The 19,279-nt window shown below is 33.1% G+C and overlaps 1 protein-coding gene across 2 annotated transcripts; it reads right to left on the bottom strand.

Annotated features, from left to right (window-relative positions):
* Nucleotides 1-115: 115 nt before the first annotated feature.
* On the bottom strand, nucleotides 116-8,889 carry LOC105780201 (uncharacterized). Of its 2 annotated transcripts, XM_012604398.2 has the most exons (20): nucleotides 8,577-8,889; nucleotides 8,405-8,493; nucleotides 7,815-7,924; nucleotides 7,643-7,697; nucleotides 7,238-7,326; nucleotides 6,440-6,506; nucleotides 6,294-6,356; nucleotides 5,925-6,095; nucleotides 5,703-5,796; nucleotides 5,525-5,604; nucleotides 5,348-5,423; nucleotides 4,975-5,018; nucleotides 4,338-4,405; nucleotides 3,739-3,824; nucleotides 3,466-3,623; nucleotides 2,039-3,377; nucleotides 1,639-1,922; nucleotides 935-1,129; nucleotides 695-851; nucleotides 116-606 (listed from the first exon to the last, which is right to left on the bottom strand). In XM_012604398.2, the coding sequence occupies exons 1-20, from the start codon at nucleotides 8,686-8,688 to the stop codon at nucleotides 317-319; spliced, it is 3,627 nt and encodes a 1,208-aa protein (XP_012459852.2). In that variant the 5' UTR covers nucleotides 8,689-8,889; the 3' UTR covers nucleotides 116-316. The 2 variants fall into 2 exon arrangements, with proteins under 2 accessions (XP_012459852.2, XP_012459869.1); XM_012604415.2 differs by lacking the exons at nucleotides 7,815-7,924; nucleotides 8,405-8,493; nucleotides 8,577-8,889 and having other exon boundaries at nucleotides 7,626-7,679.
* Nucleotides 8,890-19,279: the final 10,390 nt, after the last annotated feature.

Raw genomic sequence — 19,279 nt, 5'->3', positions numbered from 1 at the left:
TAGAGCTCAAGATTTAGGAAAAATATCGAAATATTTTTGTTTGTTTGTGTATCAGCTACCCAATCAGATTTCAGCAAAAAGTCGAGGCATTGCAGCTGCCTTCAATCACAAGATATGCTTGTTTAAACGTTTATAAGAAAAAGTATCACTCTTTAGGATACAAAATTTCTGATTACACCGATAAATAGCCTTCTTCTATGCTTAACTAACCTCACGCATGTATTTATATATGTGTTCCTATATACAGAAAGAATTGAGTAAACTATATGATGGTACCCAAAGTTTTACAACAAAGAATGAGAAGAAAATTCCTATTTCACATCTGACCTTGCAATTGCGCCACCAAAATCTGCATTCTATCTAGTTTCTGTCTCAGTTCTTTAATATCCGTAAGATTCTCCTCAGAAGACTCTGCATTAGATAATTCAGTAACGAGCGTGGCACACTTGGCTTGTGAATCCAAAACTGCCTCCTCGAGCAAAGCGATAGTTGAGCGCTGTTCTTCATTAATCACTTTTGATAATAATGGAGATTGCCCAATACTTCCAGCACTGTTCCCTCGGTTGAGCTTATCCGATGAGAAAATCTTGTCAAATCCCTCAATTCCTACATTAAAACTTACAGCTCATTCAAAAGGTCCGGCGGTATGTTACTTTTTAACTTGAATAAAATAACTTTACCAAATCACACTTACCTAGGTTGCTAAGTTTATCTATGGCATCCTTGCCGAGCGAGTTTTCCAGCTTGAGCAGCCGCAAGACTCCTGCAGCTATACGACCCATTGAATCAACCTCAGACTTGCATAAGAAAGCAAGGTGCTGAAGTTCTTCCTTGGTAACAATGGCCTCAATCTACAGGAAGAGAGAAACCTTAATTAAGATTGATTGACCATTATTGGCTGTAATCAACTTCTTCAAAAGTAAGATGTCATTACCGGTTGTTTGACAGAAAATTTCATGTTTTCCACCACCCAGTTGACTGTTTCATTCTCAACATTATCTTCTGATATCAGCATATGAACTTCAAGATTTATCCCTCCTAATATCTCAAAACTTTCTTTGAAGCCATTTGCAGGTGATGGGCTCCTCTGTGCCTGAGGCTTGAAGGTCTCCAAGCCTTCCACACAGACCTACAAGCAATTTTCACTTTTAGAAAGTAATAACTAAAAGCAAGAATTGACATTCACATGAAATAAGGTCAACTGCTAGGGGGCAAAGGTGCTTCTGTCTTTGGGTTGACACAAAAGTAGAAACTAACAAAACCAGAATTTCAGATTTCTAATTCCCTCGTCTTGTGACAATTCCAAATCAAAATTCTAGTGCTAATGTACCTGAGAAATGAGGATGATCACCAGATTCTACAAAGTATATACAAACTATGCGTTGCTTGGCTACTAAGTATTAACCTTCTAAAACCAACAGAGATAAGAAATAAATAAAAAGTAAATAAAACCCTTTCACCCATCTTATCATCAGAGGACAACTTCAAGGGCCAGACCCTCCAATAACCTGCCAACCATAGGAAAAAACCTACCCTAGACACACCTAGACCATTATACATCCTTCTAACACTCAAAACAAAATGCAGAGAAATAGCAAAAACAGCTCAGTTTTGCTCACATAGTAAAAAGATTCTTACCGTGACCAACTCAACAGGATATCTCCGGATTCCATTTGAAATCCCTTTTCCATCTGGCAAATCCTTCGGACTACCTTTTGCTTTTACTTGCAAACTTCGGAAAGTCATGTGCCAACACCTCTGCTCTCTGTCCAGGACTTCTTTCTCGAACCACCAACTTTCAGCCATTTCTTGCACACCTTCAAGAGCAAATAACCAGTCTTGTAACTCAATGGATACATCCACATCATCTGGCATTCCCAGCTGCAAAAACTTATCATCTTTCTCCCCTCCCAAGGTTCCACCTGGACAAAATTTAAGACATTAAACTACAAGAGTAAAATCCAAAAGGGAAACTCTACAGTCATTTATAAGAGAGTAACTAACAAAACAAAAAATCACAACAGATTAAGTCCCATACCATCAACAAGATCATTATCAACAAAAGCTGAAGGTTTTAAAAGTTTTGACAGTGGCCCAGATGACAAGTTCTCTAAGCCCTTAGAAAGCTCCATGCTGGGACCACCATCAGGCCCAATAATTCCAAATCGATGTAGCAAAGCTTCAGTATAATTCATTCCTCCACCTAAGCGCACACCTGATATACAAGCTGACACACTTAAACTATGACACTCTTTGTCCCTCTCATCAAAAGGAATGACATGCACAATGCTTATGTCAAGAAATGGAATTACTGAAGCTTTTCCACTTGATAGGCACTTCTGCTTGTTGTGTACCCAAAAAACAGCTCTTAACGGAGAAAATCCATTCCCAGTTACAAGAGAACCATTTTCAACTGAGTCTACCAGCATTCCATTATTGTGGACAACGTTTCCCTCTGTCTCTACGCAGTCCACCTGAACAATCTCCCAACACAAAGTAGATGAAACAGCCATAGCACCACCAAGAGTTCTGTGAGAGACTTTAAGGAAAAGATTATTTCCAATAAACTGAACTAAAGGCGTGCCCTGGATATCCAATGAGTATGATTCGAGAAATCTAAGCTGAAGGACGTTTACTGCTAAACTTACAGCAGTATCACTAGGAACTTTCTCCATCAGTCTTCCACCCAAAGTATCATCCATGTTTCTATTTGGTCTTTTATTCTTTCCAGCCACTGCAATCTTTTCACTAACTCTACCAATATACCCATAGAGATCCAAGACAAAAAACAACTGCTCAACTGATGTATTAGACATAAATTGTTCACAAGCAACCCCTATTCTGACGACACCACCTGGAGGAGGCACAACTGTTAAGGGGCTCCCATCAGCAGATACCATAGCTAACTCAATAGAAGCTTCTTTCAGCTCAACACACTTCCACAAGCCTGAAGACCAGCGAAGAGAACTTTGAACTCCAGTTAAGCCAGCAGTTGTTTCCAAAGACAAACTGAGTTGTGAAGCTCCAGCAGTCCATTTCTTCATGCTAGCATCAATAGGTTGACCATCCCATAGACAGAAACAAGCAGGATCTTTCTCCAGGTTCAGGAGCTTGAGTTTTAGAGATGGTGACTCAGAGAAAAACACCTTTTCAAAATGAAGCCTAGCTCCAGCAAATGACTTTGGCCTGACATGGTTATCTCCACCACCAGGATTATCCATTTTGCCTATGTCCAAAGGAACACTAATATCTAACTCCTTGAGAGTGAACACAAGGGAATTTACAGAAGAATCTGGTAAAATAGAACCAGGATTGACAACTATTCCATCGGCTAAGAAGGAAGATATCCTCAAACAAGATTCTTCCTGAAGATGTATCTGAATGATGAATTTTAAAAAGATAATAAGTAATGAAAGTTAATATAATCGGCAAAATTAATTGTGTATCAAACTTATGAAATCATACCATAAGAGGCTGGCAATCAATTACAGTTTGCGAAGCAAAAGATGGGGGGAGTGGAGAGGGTTTGACTTGAAGAGAGTGGAGGGCTATCAAAGGAACACCCACAGTTAACTGCCATTGCTGCTCAGCCAGAGGATATATCGGAGGACAAAAATCCTTACCTGATATTCAATACCGCAAACAGAAACATAAATTCTAGTAATCTAAACTATAAACAGATTATATATACATTCACATGATGAAAATTTCTATGTAACATAAAATAATAACTGATACCAAAGTTAGGAATACGAAGACAAGAATCAGTAACAGCCTCCATAGATGGTTGCACTAACGTACAGGGAGGCCGCGAAAATGTATCCCTGCATCATGCCACCCACATGTTAAATTCGACATAAACAGTAATACTTCCAAAATGAAGATGAACAAGCAAGAAAAAGATTACACCAGGTCATTCATACACGCATTCATGTATTAGTTTTGAACTAAGCTTAAGAAAAAATTGAAGTACAAAAATCTTTTCCGCAAAAAAAAAATGAAAACAAGAATTGAACTTGACTTGATAGTAAATGGTATAGTAGAACTTCAAGAAGAAAAAACTTCAAATGACTATAGGTAAGTACCATAAAGATAATAAATGGCATTTGTAGCTAAAATTTCCAGTTTTTCAGAAGCTACAACTGCTAATCATAAAAGTAAGACTAACTTGTCCTAAAATAAAAATTAATCAAGTTATCAGGTGATTATACCAAAAAGATAAGGAAACCCACAAAGATGGTTAAACCCCCAAATACAGAAGCAATAATAGGAGATCATAGCTAGTCTGAAACCATCACAGACAATTCATTGGAAAAATGAAACATGATAAAATTTACCTTAAAAACAGCCCACCGACCATAACCTTAGACAAATGACGAGAATTTTCCCCATCAGAGACACTGGACTGCAGGAACAGAACATTCTAACATAAGATTGCCTACATCCCAGCATAACATGACTCCATAACAAGAGTCTAGTGTCACGGGCCACGGATAGGAAGTGCATGGAAGCAAATATCACGATGTTCATACCATTTTCAAATAAAATGAAGAAGTTTGGAGAGCAGATAATGCAAAGTAAAAGACAAGTAATGCTTATAGCCAGGTATACTAAGGAGCTATTAGAAGTTACTAATACAGATCAGTAGATTGTGTCAAAGATCTAGGATTGTTTTTAGAACAAATTAATAAGCTTTCAATCAAAAGCGAAAATATTATCTCAAAACATGACAATATTTTATCATTTATATTTCAAATTTTTACATGAAAAGACAGTGTGGTGCCTTCTAATTAAGGCTTTATAGAATATGATGTTTAATTGTTCATTTTCTCCAAGTCATAAAAATCTGAAAAGTTATAATCATACACGAATTCTGTCAGAAAATTAAAATAAGATGCATCTATAAAACCAGAATTTAATCAGGAAAATAAGTTGGTATCATGTTAAAAAGATCCAAGTTTCATAGGAAAATACCCGAGAAAAGAGGAGCGACTGCATCAAAAGTTCAAGTTGGAACTCTGCAAGCAAATTCGAACAGTTTTGGGAAAAGTTATGATAAATAATTAGCAGTATGCTAGAATAGAATAGGGCAGGTGAAAGAGTAAATAGCTTGCACTACCCTGTTTGCAATAAATTGACGAAAATTTTTCCTCTCAACAAGCGGATAATGTGGTTCACACTACAGTCTGACTCCTCACATTTCTACCCATCTACTCTACTCAGTTTTAGCTTCAACTTCCATTTAGGTCTAAGAGTGTTATATGCTACTCTAAATACATAACAACTGGTTATCAAAATATGGCTGTGTCCATGTGCGTAAAACAAAATCACCAAAAAGTAAACAAACCATTGTCCTTGATACAAAGAAATATGTGGTCCACAACAACAGAAACTAGAGACCGTCCTGCTGATTCAACAGATCGCTGCCAGTTCAGAGAGGAAAAACTCAGTATAAGTTACCTATAACAAGTTAATAAGAAGACAGAGAAGTATCAAGTGAATGATAGTAGATAAAACGTAAAACCTGCTGAGCATTTAGATCAACGTCTCCTCTATTTAGACATACATACAATCCAGTCAAGAAGCGGAGAAGAGCTCGGAGCCCTGCTTACGTAGTTGTCCCATAATTTCATGCTTTGTTAGTACCATATATTTAATTCAAATGATGAAACAAGCAGTTAGAAAACTGGCTACCTTATTACCTGGTTCACTTAATGCAGGACAAACCGCCTCTGTAACATGTAACTGAACCTCAAGGCCTAGTGGAGCATTTAATTCTGTCCTCTGTACTGTGATCTAAAGGGAGAAAAAAATAAAAGTTTTAAAGACATCCTGAAAACCAGAAAACACTCTCTGCCACCACACAACAGTTTAAAATAACATAAAGTTCACCAAAATCAATTGGAAATGCATGATCTGATTACATAAGCCTCTCCAGATATGCCTTCGAGAAAACATTCTCCACCAAAGAAAACACGCTTTGCGCCATCATCATCTCTTTGTGTTGATCCCACTTGAGAACGTGCTAAATTAGCATCACTGAACATATCAGGATGAGGCAGGAGATCAATAGATAGAGATTCCCATTCTAGTTTCTGGAAGAAAAGAATTTAGTATCATTAGGCACTGCGACGAAAAAATAACTTAAATATACTCATGACAGAAAACTAAGGCACAAATGGATAAAACATTTAACATAAAGCATTGCAGTAAGGAATATACATACCCCTATGCACACATATATAGATGGATTATGGAGGAAGAGAGGGAATCGCAAGTCTATACTATGTTACCTTGAAAACATATATGAAATTTTTATTTGAGGAGAAATCTCGTGCTTCCTTAAGATTTACAGCCTGAAAAAACAAAAATTTTTAAATATGCATTCATACATAAGAAAACTGTTAGAGAGATTACGACACAATAATATGCAATTTACCTGCCAATTTTCATTAGTAGTATATAGTAAAATGTTGCGCATTGTGATAGATGCCATGGGTGGTGCCCTGAAAAAATGCATAACATGAGTAAGAAATGCAACAGGGTAAGAGATCCATACAAGTTCCACTGACAATCAAAGAAATTTGTTATTTGAACAAATTAACCACTTGAAGTGCACAACAAGGGGAAAAATAAGAAAGGTATTTTAGTAATTTATATATAAAAAGTACAAATATTGAAATCCCCCATCAAGTTCACCAATAAGGAACTAAATGATGAACTGGTTTCCCCAAAATAGATACAGAATAAACAATATATCATGCAAAGATATAAAATGTTCATAAATTTTCCTCTTCCACTGAAGATAAGATCGCTTGTAATGAAAAATGCACTGAACCCTAACAAGAATCTGATATTTAGAGGCTTCCAAAAATCTAGAGACAATATCAGAGCTAAATGCACTTCAATAAGAAGTTTAAAAAATATATTTTGTAACACAATCAGAGGATTCTTTTACTTATAAAATGATCATGTACAGTTAAATGAAATGCATAAACATAATGTACAAGTAAACTTCTAAGAAAAGGGCACTCTTATTGTAGGATAATTTCTTCTTTTAATGAGCATAGTTCTACAAATTAAAATTAATTTCTATTATAACCATCAGTACAAATGACAGACACAAAAGAAGACAAGTACAAATAAATAGACAGTATGCATATGTCAACTACCATGCAATAAATCAGACAGTTTCTGACCAAGAATTAGCATAAAAACTGAAAACAAAAGATTTTACCAAGCTGCCCCCCCTTTGGCACGAGTACCGCCACGAGTTTCAAGAAGAAGATTGACTGTCTGAACCTGAATGGTCATTCCATCTGCAATCTGAAAATAATAAAAGGACAAAACATGAAGTACGTATTTTGTATCTAAACCTTCTTCCATGTTGCTAATGACATGCACAAACTAGTAATTCAACCAAATCGAGGAATTTTGTAAATTTAGTTACTGGAATTTTATTTTCACTTACTTGATGTAAGATCAAGATTTAATTGTAGTTCAAAACTATAATAGGGAAATGGCAACTTGAAGACAAAGTAGGCACTACAAATGTGCTAACCTTTTAGCATTTAAATCCATAAATTGTTTGACATTCCAAGGCAAACAGTAATCTACAACCTTACCAAAGAAAGTGTCTAACCTTGTCAGCAAACCCATAACCACTACTCTTCCCTGAGCTGGTGGACGATTGCATGCTGTAAGCACAGAAGTAGATACAAGTTGCTTTTAAGAACAGTACAACATGCCAAACTACAAATTTACGAATGTGATCTTAGTTGTGAAACATAACATTGAAGGTAAATCTGCATTACCCGCTTGAACTCCTAGGAGAATCAACACCAGAATTTTCCTCCAGAACCAAATCAAGCCTATCAATTTGAACTACAATTGGCTCGATTTGCACATTACTGACATAAGGGAGCTATCATGAAAAAATTTAGGGAAAATTTATAAGTTCAAGAAATTAAGATCACAATATGCTGAGGCAAAACAAATGAAAAATGTGGACAATGTCAACCTTACATTTCTACTGTCTCAAGACCAAATTCTCCTTCCCATATAGGTCAACTCAAGCAAGTATAGATGAATTTCCATTTAAGAATAAAGAAAAATATATGTATAACAGTATCCAAAACTAAGTACCAGCAAATAATAATACTCCACATTTCATAGTAGCTACGAGCAAATAAACTATTAAAAACCTCTTAACTTCACACTGAATTGTCTCCATACACAATTTTTTTTTAAAAAAAAGCCCAATCTAAGATGAAATATAATCAGTTCCCTAACCTTGCATCTAAAAGCCTCAATAACTTAAAACTAGAAATTAACCTAAGTAATCATCAGTTCTCCAATTCAAATTCCCCCCCCCCCAAAAAAAAAAAAGAAAGAAGAAACTCACAATGATCTCCAATTTTCCAACTTTTGCAGTCGCCACATTCAAAGCAGGCGGCAATCCCATACTCGCATGTAGAGCATCGCCGTTTATATCTATCAAATCCAAACATAATTTAAAAAGAAAAAAAAAACTGAAATGGAAGCCAAAATTTAGATCCAAAGATCAAAAGATATACCTAAATTGGAAAGTTGAACTGTACGGCCTTGTAATTTGAACTGATCTCTTGAGAAAGATTTAAGCCAGTACTTCAAAGTGTACTCCAATGCTCGAGCTAAAATCGACTCCATTTTTCAGCTTGAACAAACAAAAAGAAAAAGAAAGTTCTTCTCAAACTTCCTAGAAACCTAAATCAAGGATGATTAATTCATGAAAAATGGAAGAAATTCCCAATTTTTTTAGCGAAAACCCCTAAAAATTAGGGGTTTTTAAGATTTTGATGGTGGGAGTTTCTTTTTCTTTCTCTTTTTTTTTTTTCTTTTTTGAATTGATTTATTTGTTTTAGGTGGAGGAATCTTAGCAAAGGAAAGGCAGAGGGGGGCAGAGGAGAAGTGGCACGTGCGAGTTCCTGGATGGCACATGCGAAAGATGGGCTACTGAAAGCTGCTTCATGCATTGGATCTTGGGAATGTGTCAGGAGTTGATTTGTCGGTTCGTCTTAAGCAAGGAAAGTATCGACTTGTGATAAAAAAAATTTTAAAATAAAATTTTATAAATAATTTTATTTCAAAAAATTATCACTTTTATCTATTTTTAATAAAAATTATTACGGTGTTTTTTTTTACACAAAAAATTTATAAACATAAGATCAAACATTGAATCTACCATCAATCAACTTAATATTAGATCAATAACATGATCGACTTGCTATGATTATCAACTTATTAATTATCTCATTTGGTTTCTTGGAATGAATGAGATTTAAACATTGTTAATTAAAATAAATTGTGGGTTTGGATGGGCGATTGGGTGCGGTGCAGTGCGTTTAGTTTATTTTTTTTCTCACGCTACAGTATCGCTATAGTATTTAATCTCACCGCCACCGCTGTTTTTACACTAACAGGCAATAAACGCACTGCCCATCCAAACTCACCCAAAGTTGAGACTTTTACACCTTGTTTGGTTGGGTGTAATGGATTAGCCATTACACCCCGATTCGGTGGCCCCATTCAATACGTCGTTTGGTTCGCTGTATTGCCCTAATACGGGCGTAATCCGTTGCGGACAGATTCGGCGTTTTGTCTGCTTCAGCGCCGATTTCTAATCCCTTGCAAAAGCAAAGATTAGGTAATCGGTGTTTGTTTTACCCTCCCCTTGGCGAAATCGAGCTCCAGCCGACCCTCTCCCTCCCAACATCAACAGAAGGTGCTAGCGAACCAAACCTCCAACCGCTCTCGATTTCATCTTTGCATCTTTCTCCGACTCGATAGTCTCAGATCTCCGGACGCTTTGAATCGGCAAGTGAGTAATCTCCGCATCTGAGTAACCTATTTCTTTCCTTTCTGCATGTGATTGTTTCAGTTCTTGGTAAATCGGCATTTCTTTTCTTGCTGGTTATGGTTTTTTTTCATTATTTGTTTGGTTGTTGATCATTACAGGTTCTTTGCTCCAGCACTTCTTCATCACTCTCTTCCCCGATTTGCTCATTACAGGTTAGTTTCCCCCGATTGCATGTTTGTATTTATAGTTTTGAACTCAAAAGCTATACAATTGTTTGCAGTGGCTTCTTACGTTTGATTGACAGACTACTCTTATCATTATCGAGAGGTGTATCCTGCTTGTCTTGTTTATATGTTGGAAATGAAATTTCTTGTCATGACCTGTGAGGAGAAACAGAGACCTTTACCTTATTCTCTGCCTCCCTTAAAAGTTGGACTATTGCTACCTTAGCTTAGTGTTCATGTTTCCGGTCTAAGCTGAATGATGAGCTCTTTAGATTTTATTCTGTTATGATTTTGAAAGCTGATGATTAGGTAGTTTGATGTATGACAGATGAGCTTAAAAGGGCAGTCATAATGTATACATTTTAAGATCTTTGAACTCAATGTTAAATCACAATACTTGAGAACTGTCTGTAAGTCGTTTTGATGGAAAACATTTGCAGATAGTACAAAGTGTTAGTGATTTTAGGTTTCTTCCAGACCCCGGATTTGGCCGATAATCTGACCATCTATTACTAGTGTCTGTCCTTAGGAACCTTTTGCGCAGTTAGCATTAGAATTTATTGTTATTCCTCAGAGTTAAATGCAACTAGATGGAAAAAAGAAGACTAAAATTAATATTGCAAAGCCAAGTATTGTCTATAGTAACTGTTAAGTGCCTTCTCCTTTTCTCTTGTAGACCATGATGGATGCTGAAGAAAATTTTGCTTAATATTCTATAGTAATAATTTAATTTCAGCATATAGGAAGCTTTGACTGAGGTCATATCTAAGTAAGAAAATGTTGGTTCAAGTGAAATAATATATGCAATCGGGTATATATTTCTTCCTTGGATAACTGTATAGGGAGAAGGAATAGAGGCTTGTTTGCACAAGATGCTTGTCAACCAAGTTTGATTGGCCACCTGGAGTCGAGAAAATGATATTTATATCTAGTCAAAATGCATCCTACTTTTGTTGCTATTTTTAATTTTCTATACACAAATTATCATAGATTAATACGTTTTTTTTAAAATTGATTTGTTCCATTAAATTTATACAAAACATATCTTAATTAGTAGTGATTACTTAAAATATATTGCTTTTAACTTTCTCACATTTCATTTGACTTGTAAAATAAGCAAGCATCTGAAACTAACTCATATTGAATCAAATTAATACCTTTTTTTTTCTCTTTTTGAGAATTCGTCTAAGTTGATTGTCAACAGCAGTCAAATGAAGTCATCATTGTCCAAATCTATGTTGTTCTGACTAATGAAGTTGTAATTGTCCAAACCTTTGTTAGTAGCATTATAATGTAGGGAACTTGTGAAATCATGCAGCTAGTGAACATGCTTTAATAAACTTTTAATGCCTTCATTTCATACTAATCAATGTTCAAACTTTGAACATGCTTTAATAAACTAATCAATATTAGCCTAGATACTTTAACCGATTAAAATGCTAACGTTAATTTTAAACTTGATAATAATATTAAATTTTTTTTGTTTAATTGAATTCATTGTAATTTTATTTTATATAATTATTTGTAGATGTAGATGTAAATGAGATTAAATTTACAAAAAACAGTTATATATCATTTTATATAATTATTGTTTGGGTGATTGATAAAGAAACGAAATTAAAGTTGCAACGATATCATTTAATAGATACTTTTTTGCTTCGTGTGTTCTAAAGTTGTATTGTTTATTTTTATTTGATAATGTGTAATTTCAACTTTAATTCTTTGATATTGTGTTCTAATTTTAATATGTTGCAGTAATGGCTCGTCTGCCTTTAATTGCACAAAGTGTGAGGCGTAAAAGAATTGGTATTGCATTGACAATATGGTTGGAAATCTATAGAATTGTGATTTGGTTCTTATTTAGAATGGGTGCCAGCCTTAGCCTACATACTTATAGACCAAGGATTAGGTCATATACCTTAGATTTTTATGCAAAACGGGATTATGTGAAAAGGCTTGTATATGCTAGTGACGAGACCTGTGTTAAACAAGTTAGGATGAATAGAACTACCTTTTTTAAACTATGTGAGATGTTAGAATCGATAGGGGGATTGAAGTCATCAAGAAACATGCTTGTTGATGAGCAAGTAGTAATGTTTTTACATATCATCTCCCATCACCTGAAAAATCGAGTTATCAAGCATCACTTTAGAAGGTCCGGGGAAACTGTTAGCAGAGCATTTCATAGTGTTTTAAATGCTGTCATACACTTACAAGGTGTGTTATTTAAAAAGCCGGAGGCAATTACAGCCGATTCTTCTGACACAATGTGGAAATGGTTTAAGGAATTGGACTGAGTTTTATATATAGCTTGTACAACATTAGTTGATTTAGATTTAAATTAGTATTCTAATTCAAGGTTTTATATCATGTGATATAGAATTGCTTAGGTGCTCTTGATGGAACCCACATCAAGATTAGGGTCCCAACAGTTGATAAACCTAGATATCGAATGCGAAAAGGTGACATAGCAACAAATATGCTAGGTGTTTGTACACCTGATATGCAATTTGTTTATGTTCTTCCTGGTTGGGAAGGTTCAGTTGCTGATGGACGGGTTCTTCGAGATGCCATTAGTAGAAGACATGGACTAAAAGTTCCTCATGGTAAAGTGGATAGTTAGAGGACTTTGAATTATTCATTAAGATCAAACTTTTTTGTGCTGAATTAATCATTTTAAAAAAAATTATTTCATAGGTTGTTATTATCTAGTTGATGCTAGGTACACAAATTGTGAGGGATTTCTTGCACCTTTTAGAGGACAACAATATCATTTGAATGAGTGGCGTCAGGGTTATCAGCCAAGTTCTCCGCAAGAGTTTTTTAATATGAAACATGCCTCAGCACGTAATGTTATTGAAAGATGCTTTGGGTTATTAAAACTTAGATGGGGAATACTTAGGAGTCCATCATTCTATCCTGTAAAGGTGCACAATAGAATTATTATTGCATGTTGTTTGCTCCATAATTTTATTCGAACCCATATGAGTATTGATCCTATTGAAGCGGAAGTGGGAGAAGGATTGCCTAGTAATGTGGTGGATGACGATGAACCGAATATCGCAAATATTCATCCATCGGATGCTTTGGCTACTTGGAGGATGGAACTAGTCAACCAAATGTTCAATGAATGGCAAGCATCTAGAAATTAGTTAGGTTTAGGGACAAAATGAGTTTGAATATATTTTCTTATGTTATTTTATGTATCTAGTTTGTGAAACTTTTGTGGTGTTTGAATTGATTTTTGTATTGTACTAAACTTATTCAATTATAATTTAACTTCTTTTCATTCAGCATGTGTTATAATTTTAGAATTGAGCTTTTGATTCATGATATTGAACTTAATTATAATTTTATAAAGTGTTCACCTTTTGATTCATGATATTAATAGTAATTAATATAATGTGTTTTTTTTCTTAAGATAATTATGTCAGGTGTTCCGGAATCAAATGCTTCTTCTCAAGCTTCTCGAGGAACCAAAAGAAAATGGGTTCCAAAAGAAGATGCAGCATTGGTTTCCTGCATGGTGGACTTGCACAATGTTGGAACATTTAATGCTGATACCGGGTTCAAAGTCAGTTTTTTAAACGAGTTAAAAAAAATGCTACAAAAGGCTTTACCAAATGCAATGTTGAAGGCGAAACCTAATATTGAATCGAGGATTAGGTTACTAAAAAGGGAGTGGTCAATCATCTATGACATGCTTAATGGCCAAAACAATAGCGATTTTGGTTGGGACGAGCATAGGCAGCTCGTTGTTGCTAAAGATGCGGTTTGAGACTCCTATTTAAAGGTAAGAATTATTTCAAGTCTTTACTATCTTATTTTTACCAAACTTATAACTAATATGATTTCCTCATTTTTTTAGAGTCACAAAGAAGCCGCTCAATTCAAACATCGTACTTTCCTTTACTACAACCAGCTTACTGCCATATACGCAAGAGATCAAGCGACTGGGAAAGATGCTCAAACAGCTGCTGGTGTTCTTGAAGAACTAAATGTTGAGGTTGTACTACTACAGTTATGGATGAAGAGAGAAACTCATTCTATGACTGCGAAGCTGACGTCTCTTTGGATGACGTGGATGTTTCTGCTGCGGAGCCGCGACGAGATAGAGACCAAGGGGGTTTCTCATCTTCAAACAAGAGAAAGAAGAAATCTGATGCTCGTGATAATATGTCTTCTTCATTTAATGAGGCTGCCACTTTATTGGCCGAAAACATGCGGGCCATTGGCGATTAAATCAGTAGGAGTATTACCTCCGATGTGGTCGTTCAATGAAGTCCAAGAATTCGGATCATTCAAGAGAAAGCTAAAAATTTATATTCAACCTTATGGGAAACTGAAGGTTTAACCGACGATGAGCGGTATCGAGCTTTGAGTAAAATTCCAGATCATCTAACTCAAATGCTCGTTTTCTTTATTTTACCTTTTGCTGCGCGATTGGAATGGGTCAGAAGATTTCTTTCTGACCATTAAAAATCAATGTTCAAACTTTTTGATGTTGTAGAACTATATAACATATGGATTATGATGTAGAATTTCATTGTCATCTAATCTTTTCTTAATATAAGTTAATTATGTTTATACAGAATATAATTCTCAAGTTATATTATGATTTTAGTAAATTCATATAAGAACATTTATTATTAAGAATTATATGAAATTATATATCATTATTAAATTATATTTAATATTAATTATTTTAAATTATATAAATTCATATAAGAAAATTTGTTATCAATAATTTTATGAAACTATATATCATTATTAAATTATATTTAATATTAATTATTTTAAATTATATAAATTCATGTAAGAAAATTTATTATCAAGAATTTTATGAAATTATATATTATTATTAAATTATATTTAATAATAATTATTTTAAATTATACAAATTCATATAAGAAAATTTATTAGTTATAATTATTTTAAATTTTATTAAATCATATATTTTAATTAAAATATATTTAATAATAATTATGTTCAAATATGATTAAATTATTTATTATTGATATTAATAATCTTATTAAAATTTAAATAACAATAACAATAATCATTTACCCAAACAAATTTATGCTAAGGGTATTCTAGTCATTTTAGTTTTTTTCATTATGCTATTACACCTCTATTCCATTACATTCAACCAAACAATTGATTTGCTATTACGCCTCTATTCCAATACAGCGAACCAAACGTACTCTTAGTATTAACAAGTGCAATATGTATTTTGTTCTATGGATCAACTTTGTCTCATCCTGTTTTATTTTTCAGCAATTACGTTTTATATTAATTTGATTTTATATGATTGTTTAAATGCAAACTTTCGCTCAAAATCCACGACCACCATTGATGACTAACCATACATCTCAAAATAATTGAATTAGCCTAAAACATTTAATATCCCAAAATTTATAGATATTAAATGGAATTTGCTTTATTTTATTCTTTGATTACAAGTTAATGATACCTTGACCATATAGCAAGTGGTATTGGGGTGTAAAGTTTAGCTAATGATGTGATTGATTTTTGTATTTGCCAATTGCCATCACTTTGTTGACACTAATAGCCTAAATATGAGGCACAACATAAAAAGGAAGGGGAGTTTTTGTCAAAGGATAAATGTGATTATGAGAATGTTACAATTATTTCTTTTCTTGTCCCCACACCCTAATAAATTTATTGTTTAATGTTTCACTCTACATTGAAAATAATATCCCTAATAAATTTTAATATCATCAATTATAATATTTTAAATAGTAGTTTAACATGAAAACAGCACTAAATTACTAATGTGATAAAAAATTTACATGAATTTTCTAATTTCTAGTTATTTGACTACTTCCTACGTTTCAACTTAGATACACGACCAAGTCTTATGAAGCTTAATAATACTATTAATTTAAGTATAATACAAATATATCAAATTTTAATACTATTAACGATGACCTTAAAAATAATGAACAACTCATTAATCCAGTGCCTAATGACTTGTTAAGTTTTTAAAGTATAGGCACCAAATTCAAGCATTAAAAAAAAAAAAGGGAAAAAGTGTTTTCTTTAATAATAAACGAAATTTTAAAATACAACATTTTATTTTCAGTGGCGTTTATTTTAAGTTAAAAGTAAGGTTAATATTACTGATTAAGTTTTAGTTCGATTAGTATGAGCGTTATTGTCAATGCAGAATGACTTGAGTTTGAGTGTATTAAAGCGTATTATCCTCCTATCTATAGATTGAGAAGAAGCTATAGGTAGTTCTAGATATTGCAAGTAGTTTTAACTTTACAAATAGGGCACAATTATGATTTTGGGCTATTTGTTGTATTTTTTGTATTTGATTTGTATATACATGAAAGATTTGCAAGTGTCAAATTTTTTTTTTTATAAATGTCGTGATAAAACCTTTTCACTTTACATACTATTGTTAATGAAGCAACCTTTTGATCTACAAAACATTTTCTCTTACGATTTTGCTTCCTAAGATGATTTTTGTTAAGTATAATTTTATTATTAAAGATTATTATATTATGAAAAATGTAATAATAAATTTTATTTTTATACTTTTATTAATTATTTTTATTTTGGTAGATGTTATTGGTATGACGATTAATTCCAAACTAACTTTTTAATTAAAATAAGAAAAAATGAAAGTATGACATGAAAAAGAAATTATCATTTTCGAGTAATTAATTATTTTATATAGTTAATTTTAAAATTACTTTAATTTTATAAATTAATTTTATATTTATTTTATTCAATCACTAATCAATTTTTTTATTTCATTAGCTTTTAAAGAGTTATTTTATTTTTTAATTGTTTTCAAAATTGATTGATTTGTACTATAAATTAGATTAATCATCATTTAATTTATAAAATATATTCTTTTGAGATTATAAAATATATTATTTAATAAATTATAAATAAATATATAAAATTACATGTAACACGTACGATATTAAAAATTAATTTTCTTAAAAGTAAGTGAGTCAAATAAAAGTTTTCTTCCTTAATTACCTTTATTACTTTTATAAAATCTTCATGAGTGTTTTTTTTTTCAAACTTTTAATTATTTAAGTGAAAAGTGTTTTTTATAGAGCATACCTTCTAATTTGTACAAATTAGCAATGTGTATAATAAACTACTAATTTATTGAATTTTAAAGGGCATCATACAATATAACCTCTTTGCACCGGTTCTTATTACAAGAAATATTGTGCATATTGTCTCAAGATAACGATTTGGTTAGCGCCTTAATCTTTATCACCTATTCTATTTATCAAAGTCGTAATAGTTCGACAACAACAAAATAAACCTATAGGCCCATTGGGAAGATTTTATTATGCAGCATTCTCCAACGATTTGAGACAATATTTCCTTATGGTGAATGTAGTTGAAAGCTAGCTCAAAGCTATTTAAACTCGTTATCTAAATAAACTTCAAGAACACTAAAAGTTAGAAGAGAGCAATATCTAAATATCAAAATCAAGAGAATACATTTTAGTTCTTTTTTTTTTCCATTCTCTTATACATAGTCATTTAATGATTATCACTATATCTTTACATAAGTCTTCTTCATTCTTTTACAGGCTTAAATTTGTAAACGCAGACTTACTCGTTTCACTAATTGTAAATTTGAGGGTTTCTAGTTGAGCTACGAAAATTAAAGAGGGTTTAGTTGAGCATCGAAAGCTAGGAGAAAAGTTCTATTTTAGCCTTTACAAAATATAAGGATTGTAAAGGTTATAGCTTATCCTTGAAAGATAACATTTCATATTAGTGAATTGGGAAAATTCTTGGCAAGTGAGGTTAAGGTAATGGAGGTAGGCATTAGAGTCAAATCACTATAAATCGATTGTGCAAAACTTTTCTACCTTTTTTATTTTTTTGAAAAAAAATTTGAAATCTCAATTTATCCCCTCTTGGTATTTTTTTTAGTCTTACTATTGAATTAATTAATTAAATTTTTAAAAAAATATACTTGTTTCGAAGAATACTTAATTATTAAGTTAATTAAATATGTGACTTGATTTTTTATTTAAATCAAGAGAGGTAAGCTCATATAATTGAGGCTAATGTGCCACGACTTGTGTTATTTTCCCCATAAGAGCCACCGGCCATGGGACTAGGAAGTCTTATTTAGACTTAAATTGTTCCAAATTAATTATTTATTTTAAGTTAAAAGTAAGGTTAATATTGTCAATTGAGTTTTAGCTCGATTGGCATGGACATTGTTGTCAATATAATAGAACGTGAGTTTGAGTGCGCTAAAGCGCATTATCCTCCTATTTATGGGTTGGGGAAGGGCTTTGTGTAGTTCTAGGAAGTCTTGATTTTTGTCCTACGTTTGGTTTTTGAGCTAAAGTTCACTCTTGAAGTATATAAGAGTTCAAGGTATCTCCTAAAGCCCTCTTGCAATCTAAGCATCTCTTCTAGCCTCAGAATACATGTAGTTTATTTGATCAAATTTACTACCTTAGCTATCATGATAAAGATCCATTTTAGAAAAAAAAATTTACTGCGCTAACTCTAACATGTTTTGCAATACCCCTAACCCAAACTGGCGATAACCCCGGCCAAGTGGTGTTACAGTCAATCCCCGAAGGCATTTCCAATATACAATTGGTGGTTGGTGATAGTCTATGAGTTTACTAACCTTTGACTCTAAACGATTAACTTATAATGATACTTGATAACTTTGGGCCCACTATTCGAAATATCTACACTTGTTGAAACTATAAAGTATCAATACCTCTAAGAGAGGGTATTGAGACTTGGCAATATAGGTACTGAGACTTAGATGGCAAGTCTCGATACCAAGATCTCTTGTTTTTATACTGCCTTTCTTAGTCTTGATACTATTTTCTTAGGTTTGGAGACTCGGCCTATAAGTCTTGATACTTAAAACGTAGGTATTAGGACTTGGCAAGTATCAAGACCTGGGTCCCTTATTTTCCAAATTTTGGCTACTGACTTCTAAAGTCTCCATGCCATGGCCCTAAGTCTTGATACTTGGGTGCAAAAATATACAAGTTGGGTCAAATTTTGGTTTCTTTACTTTCAGGAAAACCCTATTATTGCTTGAAAAACACTGTAACTTATTTGACCATAGTTCCAAGGCCTAGATGCCAAAGAGCTCTACCAAAACAATTTTTGAATTCTACAAAGCTACTTATCAACCTACAATCTAAGCATGAAAAACTCATTACCTACC

This window comes from Gossypium raimondii, chromosome 1 (genome assembly GCF_025698545.1).
Source record: "Gossypium raimondii isolate GPD5lz chromosome 1, ASM2569854v1, whole genome shotgun sequence".
Lineage (NCBI taxonomy): Eukaryota > Viridiplantae > Streptophyta > Magnoliopsida > Malvales > Malvaceae > Gossypium > Gossypium raimondii.
This window is presented reverse-complemented; position numbering and strand designations above follow the sequence as displayed.

Bases quoted from the DNA above. Each gene is read 5' to 3' on its own strand.
- LOC105780201 (XM_012604398.2), bottom strand. From the start codon at position 8,688: ATGGAGTCGATTTTAGCTCGAGCATTGGAGTACACTTTGAAGTACTGG. The intron at 6,507-7,237 runs GTAAAATCTTTT...GCATTTTTTCAG, and splicing joins GCCAAAGGGGGGGCAGCTTG to GGCACCACCCATGGCATCTA. The intron at 4,406-4,974 runs GTATTTTCCTAT...CTGTTCCTGCAG, and splicing joins AGTCGCTCCTCTTTTCTCGG to TCCAGTGTCTCTGATGGGGA.